Source organism: Odontesthes bonariensis, chromosome 3 (assembly GCF_027942865.1).
Source record: "Odontesthes bonariensis isolate fOdoBon6 chromosome 3, fOdoBon6.hap1, whole genome shotgun sequence".
Classification (NCBI taxonomy): Eukaryota; Metazoa; Chordata; class Actinopteri; order Atheriniformes; family Atherinopsidae; genus Odontesthes; species Odontesthes bonariensis.
Genome location: NC_134508.1, coordinates 9,900,631 through 9,918,433, shown reverse-complemented (window position 1 = coordinate 9,918,433; position 17,803 = coordinate 9,900,631). Strand labels below are relative to the sequence as shown.

At 41.4% G+C, this 17,803-nt stretch overlaps 1 protein-coding gene across 6 annotated transcripts in view; it reads right to left on the bottom strand.

The window, feature by feature from the left end:
* LOC142376727 (band 4.1-like protein 1) overlaps positions 1 to 17,803 on the bottom strand; it is a 106,234-nt gene that overhangs the window by 45,355 nt on the left and 43,076 nt on the right. For 5 of the 6 annotated variants that reach the window (XM_075460230.1, XM_075460232.1, XM_075460233.1 and 2 more), the window contains exons 2-3: positions 4,157 to 4,294; positions 3,321 to 3,488 (exon numbers count right to left, since the gene is read on the bottom strand). In XM_075460230.1, the coding sequence (XP_075316345.1) occupies positions 3,321 to 3,488; positions 4,157 to 4,195 (207 nt within the window). In that variant the 5' untranslated portion in view covers positions 4,196 to 4,294. Of the gene's footprint in view, positions 1 to 3,320; positions 3,489 to 4,156; positions 4,295 to 13,502; positions 13,701 to 17,803 lie in introns of those variants that run through there. The other variant, XM_075460231.1, reaches the window with a different exon arrangement.

Sequence of the window (17,803 nt, the reverse complement as noted above, 5' to 3'; positions counted from 1 at the left end):
CGTCCATGACCACTGAGGTCTGAGGCTGTCACTAAACTGGAATTTAAAAAAACATGGGAGTGCTCAAAAGAAGGCGCTTTTTGCATCTGTCACTGGGCTTCCCGGTCAATACTGCGAGGGTGGGTGAATAATCAGGAAAGAGCGTTTCAGACACAAAAGATTTCAAAAAACCCCGACCCGAGCTATTGATGTGGTGTGGAGAGGGCCCAAATGTATTTCAGAATGTTCTCACAGTGCTGAAAGAGATGTTGGTGCACGTGCCGCATTCCTGATGGTCTTACCTCACACTTCACACTCCCACATCATCACAACAAACACACAAAGTTCCATGCACTTGGGGTGGGCCCTTACTATAATAACATTGCTCTTCTATTTTCTCCTTGGCTGCACATGGCTTGCAATCATGCAACAACTGTGGATTTCTCAGCAGCCTGTTAGTGGTCTTTGCAAGAGGCTTTAATAGGGAACCAACCAGTATCCCTTCTTTTTAAGATTTTAATAGTTAAATTCAATATGAATCTGCATTGATACTGAAAAACACTTTTTAATACCATAGTGTGGGGAACATGATTTTCATTTACAGATTATAATACACTAAATTGCCTTATGGATCAGTTTCCAGGTTTTGTTTTATTTTGGTGTTTTTGTCTCGTCATTTCCTGTTTTATTCTGGTGTTTTTGTCTCGTCATTTCCTGTTTTATTTTGATAAGTAACTGTCCTCTCGTTTCAGGTCACTTGCCCTTCCTCATGTGTCTCCGGTCTGATTGTCTCCCTGATTCCTAATTGTTTCCACCCGTTCCCTTTCCCCCTGTGTTCATATAGTCTGCGTCTCCCTTTGTCTTGTGCCAGTGGGTCATCTTCGCAACCATAGACCTTTGTCTTGATAGTTACCCTGCATTTCTTGCTTTTTTCAAGTCACAGTTCTATAACCTCCTTACGAGTGATTTTTGGTTTGTAATTTTCATAGTTTAGTTTCTTAATTCAAGTAAGTTTCATAGTCGTTTATGTTGCCTCCCTGGGAGTGATTTTTGTTTGCAATTAATAAAGTCTGCCTTTCCGCCAACTCTCTGCATCTGAGTCCCCTCTTGTGTCCAAGCCTGACATTTCCAAAGGATCTTTAATGTCCAAAACACTGCACAGTATTGTCATTTTTGTCAATATTTTAAAGTTGTCTTGAGCAATAGTTTCGCCGGCTTTCTGAAAGTCTATCAAAGATTTTTTTTCTTTGCAACATATTTTTAATAATTTTAGTCCAGTTCTTGTGCAACACTCAACACTGACTTATGAATTACAGAAGCATAAAAATGACACCTAACTCAAGAGATGGACCGGTGTTGTGTCGACACAGAACAGACAACTTAGGAAAGAATCAATTCTAACTGTTGCCACCATGCACTTTGTTACTAGCAGCCTGTCGCAAAGGCAGATCATTTGTTCCCATTTCCTTAGTTGCAAAGATAACACGGTTTGACAGACATCCAAGAGTATCTTTGTACCAACATGTTGATTCTCAAAGAGATATTACCTCAAAACGTGGCACACACGGGCACAGTGTGTCCTGAAAATTTGAAGAAACTAAACAAGTGGAGGACAAAAGAAAAAAAAAGCTTCGGGGTGTACTTCAAGAAGCCTGAAGACTACTTAAGGAAATGACAAGAAAGCTTGTCTAAGAGGGTTCAGGCTGTGTTGAAGAATAAAGGTGCTCATAACATAAATTGACTTTCAAGTTGGTTAGACTTGTACAAACTCTGTTTTTGCCTTATCTACTACACTGGAAAAAAAACAAAATCTTACCAAGTATATTTGTCTCATTTCTAGTCAAAATATCTCATTACACTTAATATAAGACACAACTGCCTAACAAGTTCTATTTCAGCCAGATATAGGGACTTGTTTGAAAACAATACATGTGGAATATCTTGTTAAATGAAAAAGTCTTGAAAACAAATTGTTTTGAGTCGGATTTCTCTGAACTAGTCGCACATGGAGCATTCCGCTCTATCCTGAAAGACAGGCAGCGTCAATCCATTGAACAGTGCTTGTGTTTCAAATCCTAAATTGTTGGTTGTGCTACAGCTCCCACGTCTCTGTATGAAATCACGATTGCATCTCTAAATTGTTTGTTTTATTCTATCTGTCGTTCTTTGTAATCTGGTTTGACACGTACTGCTGTGCTGCTGTTATGTCTCATGCTGCTGACCCGTGTTGGCCAGGTCACCCTTGTGAAAGAGATCCTGATCTCAATGGGCTTTTATCTGGTTAAATAAAGGTTAAATAAAAAATAAAAACAATTTCATATGAAACAAGCTTTTTTTGACATTTGAAGAGGTTTTTAAGCTAATTTCAAGATCACTTTTATCTCAAAAGTCCCAAATATCACATTTTATTATTGGCTTGTCAAGAAATCTTGACAAGCCAATTTTCACAAGTTCCATTGGCAGATTTTTTTTGCTTATTTCAAGCAAAAAACGTCTTGTATTTGTTGTTTTTCTTACTTATTTTTGGAGGGGCATTTTTTCCAGTGTGTATCTTTGTTCATGTTTGCAAATATCAAGACACCACTGCACCCATTTCCCAATTTCCTGTCTATACATAAAGAAATGAGGGGTGGTTCAAAACTTTCCCACTGTTCTGCATAAACAGTGTTGTCAGATCCAAAACTTGCAAGTATTGCAGTATGACACAGGCCACTCTTAGCTCATCCGCAGAGGCAGTGGGCCCTAACACACTTCTCATGTCCTGAATTTGCACTCGTCAACAAAGATTCCGTGTGGAATGAAGAACTTGACAGAATGCCGCATCGTCATCTCCACAGCCGAGTAACTGGATATCAATTCTTTCCGCCACAATCCAGCAAAGATATTTTTTTAGAAGAAAAAAGATAAAGCGGTTGAACCGGAGCTGTGTAGCGCTTTGAGTAAATGAAAAATAATTTTTAAAAATACTTCAACAGGCTACTGTGGATTTATCTACGGGTCCAGAAGGTGTCTCTTCTATCCTCTTTATGTGTGTGCCCTCAGTTTCTTTTCCGGCAAGTGTGAAAAACCCTGTTTCACAGAGCCGAAATAATGACAACTGGTGTCTTGTGTGAGATAAAGACTTGTACTGATACTGTGAATTACATAAACATGAAACAGTTTGTTTTTTTTGCCTTCGCCAACTTGGTGAGTTATCAGCAAGGCGCTCCCTTTTACACTCTTTAACCTCTCTTTCTGCTCTGTGAAGCACCATATATCAAACAACTGCCCACAAAGGAAAATATCAGCAAAGCCTAATTACATAAAGTGTGTGCATGCTAATTGTTTTTCATTGTGCATACCTCAATTTCTCCTTCAAACATGGAGGAATCCAGCAGGGTCACTTTGAAGGGGGACGTTTTAATTCGTTTGGAGCCTTTCTGGGGGGACTTGAGGTTCTTGTTCGAGGAAGTCTTCTCAGACATGTCATCTGTTTCTTTGTGTTCGTCCAGATGTCTGGAGTTCTGCTCCTTTACACACAAAAACAGTTGAGACACGTATAGAATAATCCGTTACTTCTGATCGTAGAGTGGATGTTTTAAACCGTTTAAAGTATTTCACTACGATCACAAACAGACCTGTAAGTGACCAGACGACAGAGCTGAGAGATGCAGAAGACTAGTTTCCTACCTACCCTGACTTAGCTTAATTCCCAGCACGTTTTACCTTCTTTACTATGAATTCAAATTAATTGGAATCAATGTCTGCATGGCTATTTTTGTGAGGACATTACTATATAGGCTACTATATATGAGGCAGTTACTAGTCTCTTAAACCTTAAAACGTGCTGCACCAGTCTTGGCCATGATGCTCTTGTAAAACAAACCTTTTAGGTTAAAGCTTTAGAATTTAACATTTAGGGGCAATCAACAAGCAGAAATGCAATATATTGTATTCATAAAAGTGTGTCATTGTTTTTTCTAAGATATGCAACTGGTCTCGCTCTTTGACCATTTATTTGCCTTTTCACTTCTGTACACAAAAATGTGTGCAACTCGTGTGAAATGTTGCCTGAAATTGTTTAAAATACAACCTTATTTACTGTATAAAAGTTCAATTTGCATTTCTGGTTAACACAAGCACTTGGAAGGCTGCGGCTTCAACAGTTAAGTACCAACAAAATTAGCTCCAGGCAAACCTGTTTGGCCATCTTGCTGTCAGAGGCTGAGTCCTGCATGCCTGCTACTGCCCCCTGCTGTAAGGGAGGACTCCTTGCTTGCTGTTATTGCCTCTGCCTCTGGGCCTGCCTCTGTTGTTTCAGTGAGGTAACACCAACCTGAGAAGAGGTAGAAGTATAGCAGATAAATGAATATGTCAGCTAGGTAGAGCCACATAAACTGCCCTGTCAAAGGGAATAATGCATGCTTTCCCTCTGAGTCAGAGGAGCAATTCGAGGTAAAATAGGACAGGAGAAATGCCAAACAGAAATGCTTTCATGCCAAACTATACTGGCACAAGCACGGGAATCCCAAATGCAACACAAATTCTGAGAGCTGCACTGTTTTGATACTAAACCATTTCCCCAGGCAGAGTTTACCTTCTCGTCAAGGACATTTGCTGTAATTTTAAAATCTCACCGAGCCAGTTAATAGTCATTCATTTAATCAAGCTCCAATACAGGGATAATGAGTACCTCCAGTCAGTATTCATGGAGCATTCCTTTTCTTACAAAGAAGTTACGGTATGAAAATAAAGCAATGTAACAAAGGCATACTCTGCAGAGCAGGCATTTTGTGTTATGAAGCATTCAATATGTGTTGTCCATGTTATTTTGTGTTCAGGTATAAATTTTCCTGGAAATAAGCTGGATCTTGTCTTCAGTTGCAGTTTATAGGTGTTGGTTTATAGACTATTAGGCACAAGTAAAAGTAGAAAGAAGTCAGTTTTGTCAGTTTAGAGACGTGTGCACTGTAGACACGTCAAAACAAGGCTTCTGTAGAAATACCATGGATTGTGACACTCCTATGTTTTGGAGATGTGGACAAACTTAGCTGTTTCATGTTATTTTGGAGACTCAACTCCATAAATTCTGCTTATTATGCACAAGTGAGCTAATTTAAGAGTCTGCTGTAATTATGTAGCTGCAGCCACTTTAAATACATCTTAAACCCTGGAAACCATCAAGCTAAAAGAAACCAATGTATTAGCCATATATAGTGCATGCATTTAACTTCCCACACTTTCTGAATGACCTGTAATCCCTGGCCCTAATAACTGCTTTACCTGAGATGATATATGAGACTAATCAAATATAAACATTGGGTTAAGAAGAAATTAGCCTGAACTTCATATAAGTGAATGGTCAAACCTTCCATCAAGTCACGTGACGTTAGCCTTTAAGGAGCCAGAAATGACCATATTTGGACAAAAGGGTTGAGCCAGAGAGTTAAACTTAAGAGCTGATTGAAGAAAACTGTGTTTCTTTAAGTACCTTTGAAGATATCTTTAGAAGTACCACCAACACACAGATCAAAGGGAAGTGATTCTAGCGTATGAGACCATAATGACTCACGGAAAGAATTTGTAACCAAGCATTTCATAAGAGATGTTGACGGCTTTTTTTTTTTTTTAACAGGACTTTGCTGCCAGGCCAGGGGTTGGTATTATACTTTCAGGTACATCAGTGTGAGTTTTACTTCTGGCAGTGGAAGGCCTTGTCTGACTTATTATCAACAGCCCATCAACTTGAAGATCATCAACTACAATAAGTTACAATTTTAATATGCAACCTCAACTAGGATTAAAACCAATACTAGACATTGTGTATTTAATATAGGAGCCATGTTTTATTTATGAACATTTTCACTGCCTAGCCACAAGGCGGCAGTTTCTCTTTGGTGCACTGACCTTTATGGGATGTTGGCGGGGGGTCAGGCAGGTTACATCAGCGTACTCAGTGTGGCACAGGTGATGCTGATGAGTGGGGAAGCAAACAGTTTTCGACTGTGCTTGAGCGATATCTGTCTATTGTGTATGGACAAATTATAAGTATTGTGGCTTCATAAAGAAATTAAAAGCCAATTATTATTTCAAGCCAAAAGGAAGGTTTCGTTGGATTATTGCCCGAAGTACACGTCAAAACTAAACAATCAGCATCCAGTAGCGACAGAGTATAGGATTGGTCGCTACAATTACTAACAGAAATACAACTACCCTCCGTAGTTTAACCACAACTATTCAAAAGGAGAAAAGGAGACATCAGATGCTGGAACCACTAGCCGAGTCTCAAAAGTCAAAATGAGCAGTGAGAGTGATGAACAGCTGTGTGCTAGTGGAACTGCTTTTGTGCACACATTGAAGCCATGTTCATACTTGTCAGCTCAAGAATACTTTGTTCTACTCCTACTATTCTACGCACTCATGTCACATGCACAGGTTCAGTGTTTTGAGTGCGCACACTTGATTTTCATATGTGGGAGTTTTGAAACCAAGCAAATGCCGTCATTCTTGCTTCTGTAAGCCGTGTCTCTTTCTGTGCTCCTCTGACAGCTTAATACAGATAATTTATAGTAAGAATATTTATGCTTTTTAAGTCCAATATACAGATTTATATGTATGTTTTCTCGTGATTCCCACAGTGGAAAAGGATGCTTCTGACCCTGGAACATGACATTTTTTTTATCTTTTTAGCCCCGTTCCCACTTTGCAGTCCGGTGCGGGTCGGTTCAGAACGGTTAGCTTATTTCAGTGTTTCCACTACCACGAAAGCGTACCGGTCCCATGGTACCCGTTACCATTTTTGTAACCCTCCTGCTTTGCGTACCGAGCACACAGGACCGGTTCCAGGCTTTGCTCTCCGTTGTTGGTGAGGAGGCTGTGCAGCGGGAGCTCGATGGCGCTGTGCCAAACCAAAATGTTTTCCAGCTGATTGCCGCAAAAATGGCAGAGAGTGGTTTCAACCGGACCGCGAGCCAGTGTCGCATTAAGCTGAAGAAGCTTGGAGCGATCGACGTAGTGACGCTTCGGCACGCACTCCACCCACCCCTGAGGGTCCCCTTTGTACAGTGGGAACCCAAGCTGACCCCAAAGCGACCCGACCCGACCGTACCGATACGAAGTGACCCGAACCGTACTGACAGTGGAAACGAGGCTTAAGTGAACATATGCTAAATGGCATCTGCTCAATATGGCATACAGCAGAGATACTCATTGGGCGGCTCCTCAAGCTTTAATTGGTGGCTCGCACTTCCATAGTAGCTTATAACAATATGGTAACAATAACAATAACAGTAACCTGGCAGAGGCAGAAGGCATACAAAATATAATCCTTTTACTTGGGAAAATGTTTATTTTTGGTTCAAAAAGTAAGAATAGATTAAATATCAAAAGGTTTATGAATTATGTTAAATTATATTGTAAAATTGAATGTGGGGTGACATATGGAGGTAATAATGAAATGTATGGAAAACGATGGATTAAACTTATAGAAGGGGAACATTGGGAAAACTGTGACAAAGAAAAAATAATAAACTAGCCTAAAAGGTAACTCAAAAAAGATAGATTTGTTATAAAATGTTTTTTTGTTATAGTGATCATTTATTCTTTTACTTTAATGTTTTTTATTTTTATTTATTGTTTTGTATTATTATTATCATCATCATGAGTGAAACAGCCTATGTAAATTGTGTTTTGATCTATGTTATAGACTTAATTAAAAAGGAAAAAAAAAAAAAAAAAAGGATAAAGGATAAAGGTCCTCCATTAGGGGGGGTGGTGGATGGGTTAGAAAAAAAAACAAAAAAAAAAACAATAACAATAATTTTTTTCAAATAACACACAGCCAATACTGCACAGTATTAAGTATTTTTATTAAGTATTAATTAGGTCTTAATGGTGTTTCCTAAAGGGGGCCACTGTTAAACTTGGCAACGCAGCCCGCTTAAACCACCTCACACTTGACCGCAGTGCATGCAAGCTCCTTTAGCCAGTTTTTAATTAAAATTTTGTTTTTAATTAAAAAAGGGCAAAAACCAGCACAAAAACCATGCTCTTCTTGAATGTCTCACAATGATTACAACAACAAACTACAAATACAACATGAAGAAAGTCAAGGACATGCATGCCAGCTTCCGCTCATCCCAGTATTAAGGTAAATGTGGTCTGAATTGAAAATGTATTGGCTGTGTTGTTTCTTTTTTTGTGGGATGTTTTATATGTAGAAATGCACATTTGCAAAAGGGGACTTTAGTATGTTGTCGTAAAAGTGGCTCTTCCCTTGATTTTGCTCTGCCAATGTGGCTCTTGTGAAATAAATAGTGAGTATCACTGGCATATAGGAAAGATGCCTGTGTGTTACCGCAGACTCTAAAAAGACTTCAGGACCTTGTGCATTATCAAGCCACAACCTGACCTGGGTGCTTCTCTGCTACAACAAGTAGCAAATCACATCAGCATAATGCACCTCGGGTCTCAACTGATGACCACGGCAATAACACAACTGGTGAATGCTGGTTCAGAGGAGAGACGACCCCCTCCCTCCCAGCACGAGAAGGTCTTGACATACTGCTCACGACTAAAGGAGCGTGAACACCCCCGCCTTCTCCCCCACCTCCCCAGTAGCGCTAACCGTCCCATTACATAGAATCACAGGAATTTGACAGAAATGAAATTCCATCCTTGGGGACAAAAGTAAAGCGTAGATTGGTATGTTCGCTCAGGGACTCGTTTCCCGCTTGCTGTCTAATCCAGCAGGGCACTCGGCTGTAAGTCGCTAAATCTATTCTCTGTCACTGGTTGAACTGTGGATATGACTGGCCAGTAAAACTTGCTGATTGGAGAGGGAAGATAGTGTGTTTTGAAGGAGAAGGAAGCTCAGGATGCCTTCCTCTGATTGCATGCGCTTTCCTCTTTGATTCACCAACGGTGGAACCGTTATTTCCTCTGTGTGCATTTTACAGTTGCATTTTTCCAATAGAAACAGAAGCTAATATCCACATTTACTGAGCATCCGCCTGGGCTTCTGGACATGTTGGATTCACCTACAGCCATGTGAGGGTCTCAGCTGTGCTCACAGCAACAAATTAGCTGTAAACAGTCTCAACATTTCTGCTGTAGACACTTTTCACTTCTTTTCGGAACACTTTAACGAGCACACAGCCAACCATGACACATTTTATAGCGACAACTGAATCAATACACACTATTGCTTTGAAGTGGTCACAGGCCCGAAAAAAACAAGCAAGCAAAAGAAAACCCCTCAGTCGTGGTCACACGCAAAACATACACACAGGCACGATAAAGAATATAAATCACGTAACACAGAGTTAGACTGTAGTGAATGGGTGTCCCTTATTGAGACATCTTCTCGTGAAATCAGATTAATTGGCAAATTAGCACAGATTGATGTCATAGAGTGAGGCGGTGGAGTCCTGAAAATACATTAATTTCCTGTAACAGACCATTGCCCACAATTGCCTCAATCAGCCACCTGACAGAGACCTCTGCAGAGGAGAAGAAAGAATCTTAAAGAGGAGAATGCAGTGCATGTTTCCTTTGTTGTACACTGCGTGCAGTTCAGTGACAGGGTCTGCCTTTGATATCTTCCATCGCAGTAATAATAATTTATCAGAGAAAACAGCATATCGCTTCCTCGGAGGGTTATGGAAGCTACTCTCCCCTAACTAGCGCAGCCTTTTCCTTTGTTTCTTCTGCCTCTCTGTCTCTTCATTCTCATCAGAGGTAAGCTTTAATCTCAACCAGGCAAGAGCAGGGAGAATAAGAGAGAGGGGAGCGTGCATGTATGTGGAAGAGAACTGGCTCAGCTCCGAGAGGCAGTTGCCATGGTAACAGCATCGAGTACTCTTTCTCTCACACCCGTCTCGCTCTCAGAGAGCCAGAGAAACAGAAGGAAAGACCGAACAAGGCGGGAAGATGGGAGGGCAAAAGATGAGGTGGCCCGAAATATGGGGGGTGGGGGGGCAAGGATAAATGGAAAAGATAGGAAATGACAAGAGGGAGGATGTAAGCTCATGTGGCATCTCAAGTCAAAGGAAATGTCACACAGCCGTCCGTTTGGTTAGCGGCAGCAGAGCTGAAGACAGGGACAGTTGGCGAGACTGAGGCAGAGATTCAGATGCAGGCCGCTGCAGCTAACCTCCCCTCAGTATCGGCTCGCACTCACAACCTGCGCGTCATCTCAACAATGACAGTGCATGGCTGTCACTATCTGGCACGCACACAACCCTAATCTCATTGTGCAATCCACGGCTCTGTGATTTTATCCATTATCGTGCACCGAGTGCGCCATGTAATAAAGTACACATAAAGAGCACTGCACTGGAAAATGCAGTTTTCTTCTTACGGCAATTTGCAGGCTGTACATAATGCGATAAACACAGCCACAGTGAGAGGTAAACACAGAATTGACAGTATTTTCTGTTGGATAATGAAGACAATTTATAACATATAAAGTAGCTCAAGACAGAGCATTATCGTGGATAGATTTATATTTGGAAGTAAAGCACTAAAATCAAATGCCAGGCAGTAATAGCTTTATATCATAAATAGAAAATGATTTCAGACACAGACGTAATTTTCCTTGTTAAATCACCATCGTCTAAAACACGAACAACTGAATCAAATGGTGCTGTGCTGTTTTTTCATAAGATAGCAAGAGTGAACAAAAAAAAAACTCCCAAGAAGCATTGTAGCTGAGAAGATCTACCGTCCACCATTCATACATTTCAGATTTTTGGTCATTTTGAGTCATCGATCACTGTTGTGCTTTGTTCCTATGAACAAGGCCTTTATATTGCGCTACAGCATCAATCAATGTATCTCACTAGCTTTCTTCCAAACTGCATCAGAGGCCAAAACTCCTCTTTTCTAATCATTTAGTGACGAAACCACATCTTTGGCAACACTGTGCTTTGAGCTAAATGCTAATATTAGCATTCTAACACTAAGCAGGTATAATGTTGAGCTTTTTTGCTATCTTAGTTTATTATCACGTAACGTCTGTTCCAAAACTCAAGCCACTCTATCCACTGGTTGCAAAAACATTTTATGTCAGCCTCACGGTGGCACTAGAGTTAAAGTCAGGGGGAATTAAATATTGGCGGGAAAAACATGCAACTCCTCTCAATTCACAACTACTGTATTTCCTCAGAAAAAAAACTGGGATTCGATTGAAAGTTAAAGCTTACAATGACCAGGTGGTGGTCAATACGATACGAGCCAGGAACGGAGGAGATAAATGCATGCTGATTATTACGTGACGCGAGATGAAAAACCAAAATATTTACCACTTTAGCATTTTGTTGTACTAGATCAAGCAGTGGTCAGAGTGGCATTTTATTACCATACAATGGTAGAATTTTCTGATTTGTCCATCATGTTGTTGTGTATGGTATGCACATACAAATTCCCTGGAGAGCTGGAAAATGCATCTCTTTTCAGTTTGATTAAAAACTTCCCTGCAGCAGCGAGACAAGCTCCTTTGAGCATGGCACTACAGTACTACGGTGACTGGGCAACACTAATTATGCAAAAAGTGAAGCTACTAAGCAGGTCGTTTGTACTGGTGAGTAGTCAGTTTTGTAAAGGATAATTAAAGACATGACCCACTTTGCATGCACTCTGTATGTTCCTATCATTTCGAAACTCAGTGTCAGCCAAAGATGTCTGTAATGCCTCCACTAGAATGTGTTCAGCCAAGCTAGTTTCATTTGTCAGTTATCCTGTTATCCTGGCACACATTGCAGTATTTCTCTGAAATCGACTGCAAAAGTCCTTTTTTTTTCACTGTATAATTAAAGCAAGGTACGGCAGGTATTACAAATGCATCATGTAGTCTTTATGTGCGCCGTTCCAGAAGTAACGCAAAAAAAAAAGACAAGACAAGTAAATAAAGGCCTCAGCCTTTATTGGTGGAAATGCTATTTCTACAGTGATATCAGCCTCCCTGACAACACTGTAAGGTCACTGGACATCTGCTACAGTGCTGGGCAGTATCCCATCATGTTGTCAACAACTATGTGGCTTCTTGCTGGAAGGCAGCAGTCTGGCATGTCGCAACCCAACATATCCAAAGCACACTGCTGCCTGTCAGTGAGAGTTCACTCAGTCACTCAGAGAGAAGGATAGGAGGCTCAAGGACACCTCTCTCATTCACCGACATCCCACATAAACACACGAGCTGTCACCGACGCTGACAACTGATGGTAACACTGATGAGAACAACTCAGGCATTGCCCAGAGCATTTTATTTTTCAAAGCACCGTGTTTACAGAGATGAAGTGTGTTTTTCCAATATCACGGTACTCTTTTCTTAAGAGAGCAATGCACCTCTTGTAGCTGAAGTGCCCTGTTAATGCTCTCAGTTTCCAGGGTCGTCCTCCATCAGAAGATGCAGGCCTGGAAAAGACAGCAGATCACCTGCAAGTATGCAGTATGTACAGCCCTTACGTGCAAAAAGGGCCACCTTTACCTCTGCATAATGCACCTGTAGCATGCATGCATGTCCTTCCTCACCAGACCAAACATTGAGATAGCCTACATATTGTCTGATTAAGTTGCAGGTATTACAGTCAAAACCAATGTTCCCTCTTCCTTCTTTTTCGAGTGAGAGAGGTCTACTCTGCAAAACATGCAGGCTGCAACATGACTCTCACATATAACATACTATACATCTCATACTATACGTTTTCATTTTAAGTAGGCCAAATTGCTAATATTAAAAGGAAACTAATGAAAATTGCTGCTGTGATTTGATTCTTTTAAATAAGCCATTTAACTTGATCCAAGGTTTTGAACAGGTGTGATACTGGTGTGTGGCCACAGCGTGCACATCTGATGTTGCTCACAGTGGTCCTCAGTGTGCTCAGGGAGCTTGTGTGTATGCCCAGACACATGAAAAATTAGAGGGAACATTAGTCAAGACCAGTACCAAACAATAAATAGCATTGTTGAGTTCGAGTGTATCTAATTGGAAGAACAGAGGGACGGACGCCTTACCGCTGACGGATCTGTCTCACAAGAAGCCAGACGCCACCCACCACAAATGCAAAGATTTTATTCCTCACACCTTTTCTGTCGTCCTCCACTCACACAGATGATGCTGTGATAAACAAACAAACGCAGCATAGCAAACACCGAGCAGTGTTCACAGCAATGCAAACAAGAGTTTCGAGCAGGAAAATGAGGACATGGGTGTGGGAGCGCGCAGGAGGCTGAAGAGGCATCATCATGAACCTCGGGGGCAGGGAGACACATGGTGGCAAGACGAAGCTTGTTGGCTTGTCAGTGCGCTGTCAAAGCTGTGCTAAATTCTCAAAGCCACAAATATGACTGAGTCATGCCTTTTGCATTTTGTTGTCAAAATCCCTTCCAAAACAAGTCTTGAAATCATTTTCGTTTCCTCTCAACATTAACTTTGTGTCCGACGAAGCATCACTTAATGATGAGAGCTAAAAACCTTTTTTCACGGCACAGAAAATAATCCGCAGATATTTTGCACAGAAAATGAACAGCGCAGTTTTCCCCACCTTTATCTGGTCGGAAGTAATTTGGAGTCGTAAAAGCAACGTGAGCATGTGTTGCTCCGGTTTTATCAGTTGCTTCCAAAAAGTGCTGCCACATTCTCAACGGCAAGGGTGTAATTGTCTCGGCAAGAAGCCTCCGCTGTGTTCCACTTAATGAGAGACTGTCACAGTGGTCGCACTTCCCAAACCAGATTCTGCAACACTGTAATCTCTGCGCGTCAAAATTATTTCCTGTAGCTCAGCCCACAATTACAGCTGTTTTTGGCTGTTGATGAAGTGCTGATGCCCAAACACAGCAAACCGGTTTGAGCACTTTGAATAGTGTTGTTTTCGTGATGAAACTGTATTCGCCAGCATTTTCACTGTTTATTGCTGCAAGGTTGTGATCGCAAAGATAAGCACGGCTGTTGATAGGCTGCTTGATGGAGCAATGTTTATGAATACATACAGGTCAAAAAAATCCCAGTGACCTACAACACACCACTTTTCCAACAAAAGGTTGTTTGTTCTCGTTTCAGTTAAAAATGAGCTCGCCTGCGCCTCAGTTCAAGTCATAAATACATATCTCTCAACAATTTCAAACAGGATGACCCAAACTGCTTGAAGTTTTGCCTCAGAACAGCGCACACATCCTCATTTTTCCTTTCCCTTTGAAGAAAAAACGCAAACCCACACATGCTCTCTCACAGCACACTCATTTTCCCTTTGAATTAATTTCCTGCACTACATCTTATTACAATTATTTTTCTTTTTGTTCTCATGCACAAAAGTCATATTTATCACATGGCATTTTTCATTCAAATGTCTACAAGCCTGCAGTCTTTCTCATCTCACCTGTGCTGCTGTGCACTGCTTACACAACCTCGTTATTATGGAAGCAGAAAGAAAATCAACTGCACAAGCATCTGCTTATAGCATGAGCAAACATTTCACTCTCTTTCAGGGACGCGCCTTGATGCCCTCACAATTTCACATGTTGGACTTGTCTGATAAATGTCAGATTTGATTCATTTGATTTATTTTCTAAATGTAGAATCCAAGCAGGCATTTTAATCTTGGATCTTGCACTCAATTTGCCCAAACAGCAAACGTGTATGAATGGATTTTTGGCAGCTCGGAAGCAGGACACCAAACTGCTAACAAAATCTGTCCTTTCTGTCAGGTCCGTTTTTACCTACTCCTTCAAAGTAGGAACTTTCCAAACAATGAGGGGAACCATCTGTGATGTAACTGGATGGTGACTGGTCCAGACAACTAATGTATGATGCCTGGTTTAATACGCAAAAGCAACACAAGGAACCCACTATTTCTAGAAAAAGGAAATCCTTGCAAACACTGGCGAAATGTTGTCCATATAAACAACTGTTCTTGACGTTAGCCTCTAAAAACCAGAACAGAAGGATGCACTGACAGTGAAGCTCTGAGTTTGATCAAGCCCGTTTGCTACAGTGGAGTTACAACTTCATTTTGACTCATTTACCACCCAGCAGCTGTCTGCAGCCCCAGTACCCAGTCCACATAACCCTCAGAGAGGCACTAAAACCATTTGGTCCGAATGTACAAAGCCTATGGTAGCTCAGTGTTCCCACATCCAGCAGACATGCGGTATATTAGCATTCATTTGAAGCTGTTGTGTAGCCATTAGTGCAAATCCAAGTCAAATATTGTCTTTCTTATTTATTCTCTGTCACCTCAAGAAAAAAAAAAAATCTGGTACTTCACACGCTAACTGCACCACCTTGCTTCCTACACGAGTGACAAAGAGTTTCTGGAGAATGTGCAGATAGCACGACATTAGCATACACACCCCCTCATTGTTAATGCTCAGACAAATTAACTGCTGTAATCGCACTCTATCATTTTATGGACTGCTTATTTGGTAAACTCCACAAGGACAAAGGGTTGCTATGGAGATTTGAATTCTCACATGCAGCCCCTTCAGAACATGTCTTGAAAATTTACGTGCAGTGATTTAACGAATTAAGTCAAGAACATGACATGAACTATTTGTCCAAAAACAACTAAAGGCATTTGTCTCACCTCTATCTGTTCTCATTCAAATTTGGGAAAACTGTAGGTATAATTCACCAATTAGAATTATGTATTTTCAACTTAGTTATTGGTAACAAATCATACACAACAGTTCCTCCTACAGAAGACATGTTAACAGTAAGATAAATAGCGAAGTCTATTGTGAAATCCATCCCATCCCACCGGAAAGTTGCAAGTCTTGCCTCATGATCCTGTTGTGAGCACCAACACAATCCCTTCTTTGTTTCCCACAGTGTTAGCTCGGCTGGCGCAAGGCTCAGATTAGTTTACTTTTCTTTAGAGGAAAACTGATCTGAAGAAAGGGTTTCTTTAAAATGCACTTTACTGAAAATGAGAGCCCTATATTTGTCAATTACCAGTGACAAGGAGTATGTTTCAGCATGTGGTGCTTCTAGGAAAAGAAAGTGCACGCTTTCATCTTCTGTGAGGCTTTTCTCATGCATATTTCATGTGTCGAGATCAATCTATTTTTGCTCAGGTCAAAAATCAAACTTTTTTTTTTAGGGAAGATTTAATTGTTGTACCCCCCCCCCCACACACACACACACACACACACACACACACACACACACACACACACAAAAGTGATAGTGACACCTTGTATCATCCCTGATATTATGCTAATGGTCATGCTCTACAGCATTTTGCACGAGCGTGCCCTTGAAACAGAGTTCATCAGAGAGAACAGTCATCTCTGGGAACAAATCCAGAGTGAACAACACACCCCTCAGTTATCTACTGTAGGAAGGACACAACAAACCGCTCCCTAACACCAGGCTGCCATTTATGCACACAGCACCTCGAAGGTGGATTTTCCAATTTCCTTTCACCCTTAGAAGGCAAGGAGAAGGCCATAAATCAAGAGGAAACTGTAGGTGTCAGGGAGCTCTCACAGCCGGACTCATCTCCTCACAGGTTGCCTTGAGTAGTAGTCACGCTCTTTTACTGTATTTATCTTCAGGGATCAACATGGTTCAGCAGACATTACACAGGGTGTATTGTTGGGATTCCCACGAGGATGCTTGGAGCATTAAAAATGCCATTAAATTTGGAATCACTGGAAATTTCCTTTACTCTACACTGTCGATGATTAAATGCCAGTTTACAGAGGCTGAATTCATGTTATGTTTTATGACCTTTCTGAGGAAAAGCAATCATTGCATACAAAGCAAGCAAATTATCTCACCTTTGTTGCATTGAATTGAAAAATAAAAGCTGCAGTATTAACCTCTGGGAAATTTTTTATACATCATTTCCTTAAGCGTTTATGGCAGCAGATTTTTACAGAAAAAAAAAACTGATCAGAACAACACTGCACTGTGGTCTGATGGGAACAATTCAGAAACTTAAGAGGCTGTTGGATGTATTCTATTTTGGCACAGATGGGCCTCCTGCTAGCCCCCAGCGGCAGCACTCTCTGGCAGCTGAACACATCCCACATCCTGCTGCTGACTAGCTAGCAAGAGCAGCACTCTGCCTCTGTTGGCTAACGGACTCCTTTAACTGAGAGGTGGGAGAGGGGGGAACCTATGCACCAGCAGGGTTGGCATGCTGCAGGTCCATGCCATCAGCACACAGTGAGGCAGCGGTTGGACACAGCGTGTTTGTTCGCCTGCCTACGTTCCTCCTCGCTGTTTCTACACACACACAGACCCTGAAATAAGCTTTTCCGTAATCCAAGGAGAGAAGCGCTCATTTGAAAATATTTTGGCTAGAAGCTGTTTCACATTTCCCACGCCAGGATGCGGAGAAAAAGCCGTGGCGTGGCTTTCCAAGGCTCTTCCACTCGCAAAATGCCGCAGTGCTTTGACGGTGTGATGAAAGGACAGACAGGAGCGAGGGAAGAGGACACAATGTGTGTGGTGCCTCTGTAGCAAATTACCCTATTGAGCCACTAGTAAGAAATGATTTCACACAAAACCCTGTTGTCACAGAGCCTGTAGCATCACCCTGTGCCTCTGTCATGGCCCATTTGAAGCTCGGTCCCCAGTGCCCAGGAAAGAAGGTGGCACAAGGCTACACCATATGGTACTGAAGATGGCCGGCGCAGCACTCCACAGGAGAGCAGCTCTCTGAAAGGAAGGATCATGGCCACTGGTCTGATTAACGTCTGATCTGGGAGGTTTACTTCATAACCAGGCCAGAGACTTTTGACTTAACATGAAGATCCAGAGGGAGGTCTGTTTGAGGCAGCTCAATTTTATCTTTCTTGTTCTAACACTTTCTGTCCCCCCCTAACTGCCATACCTTCT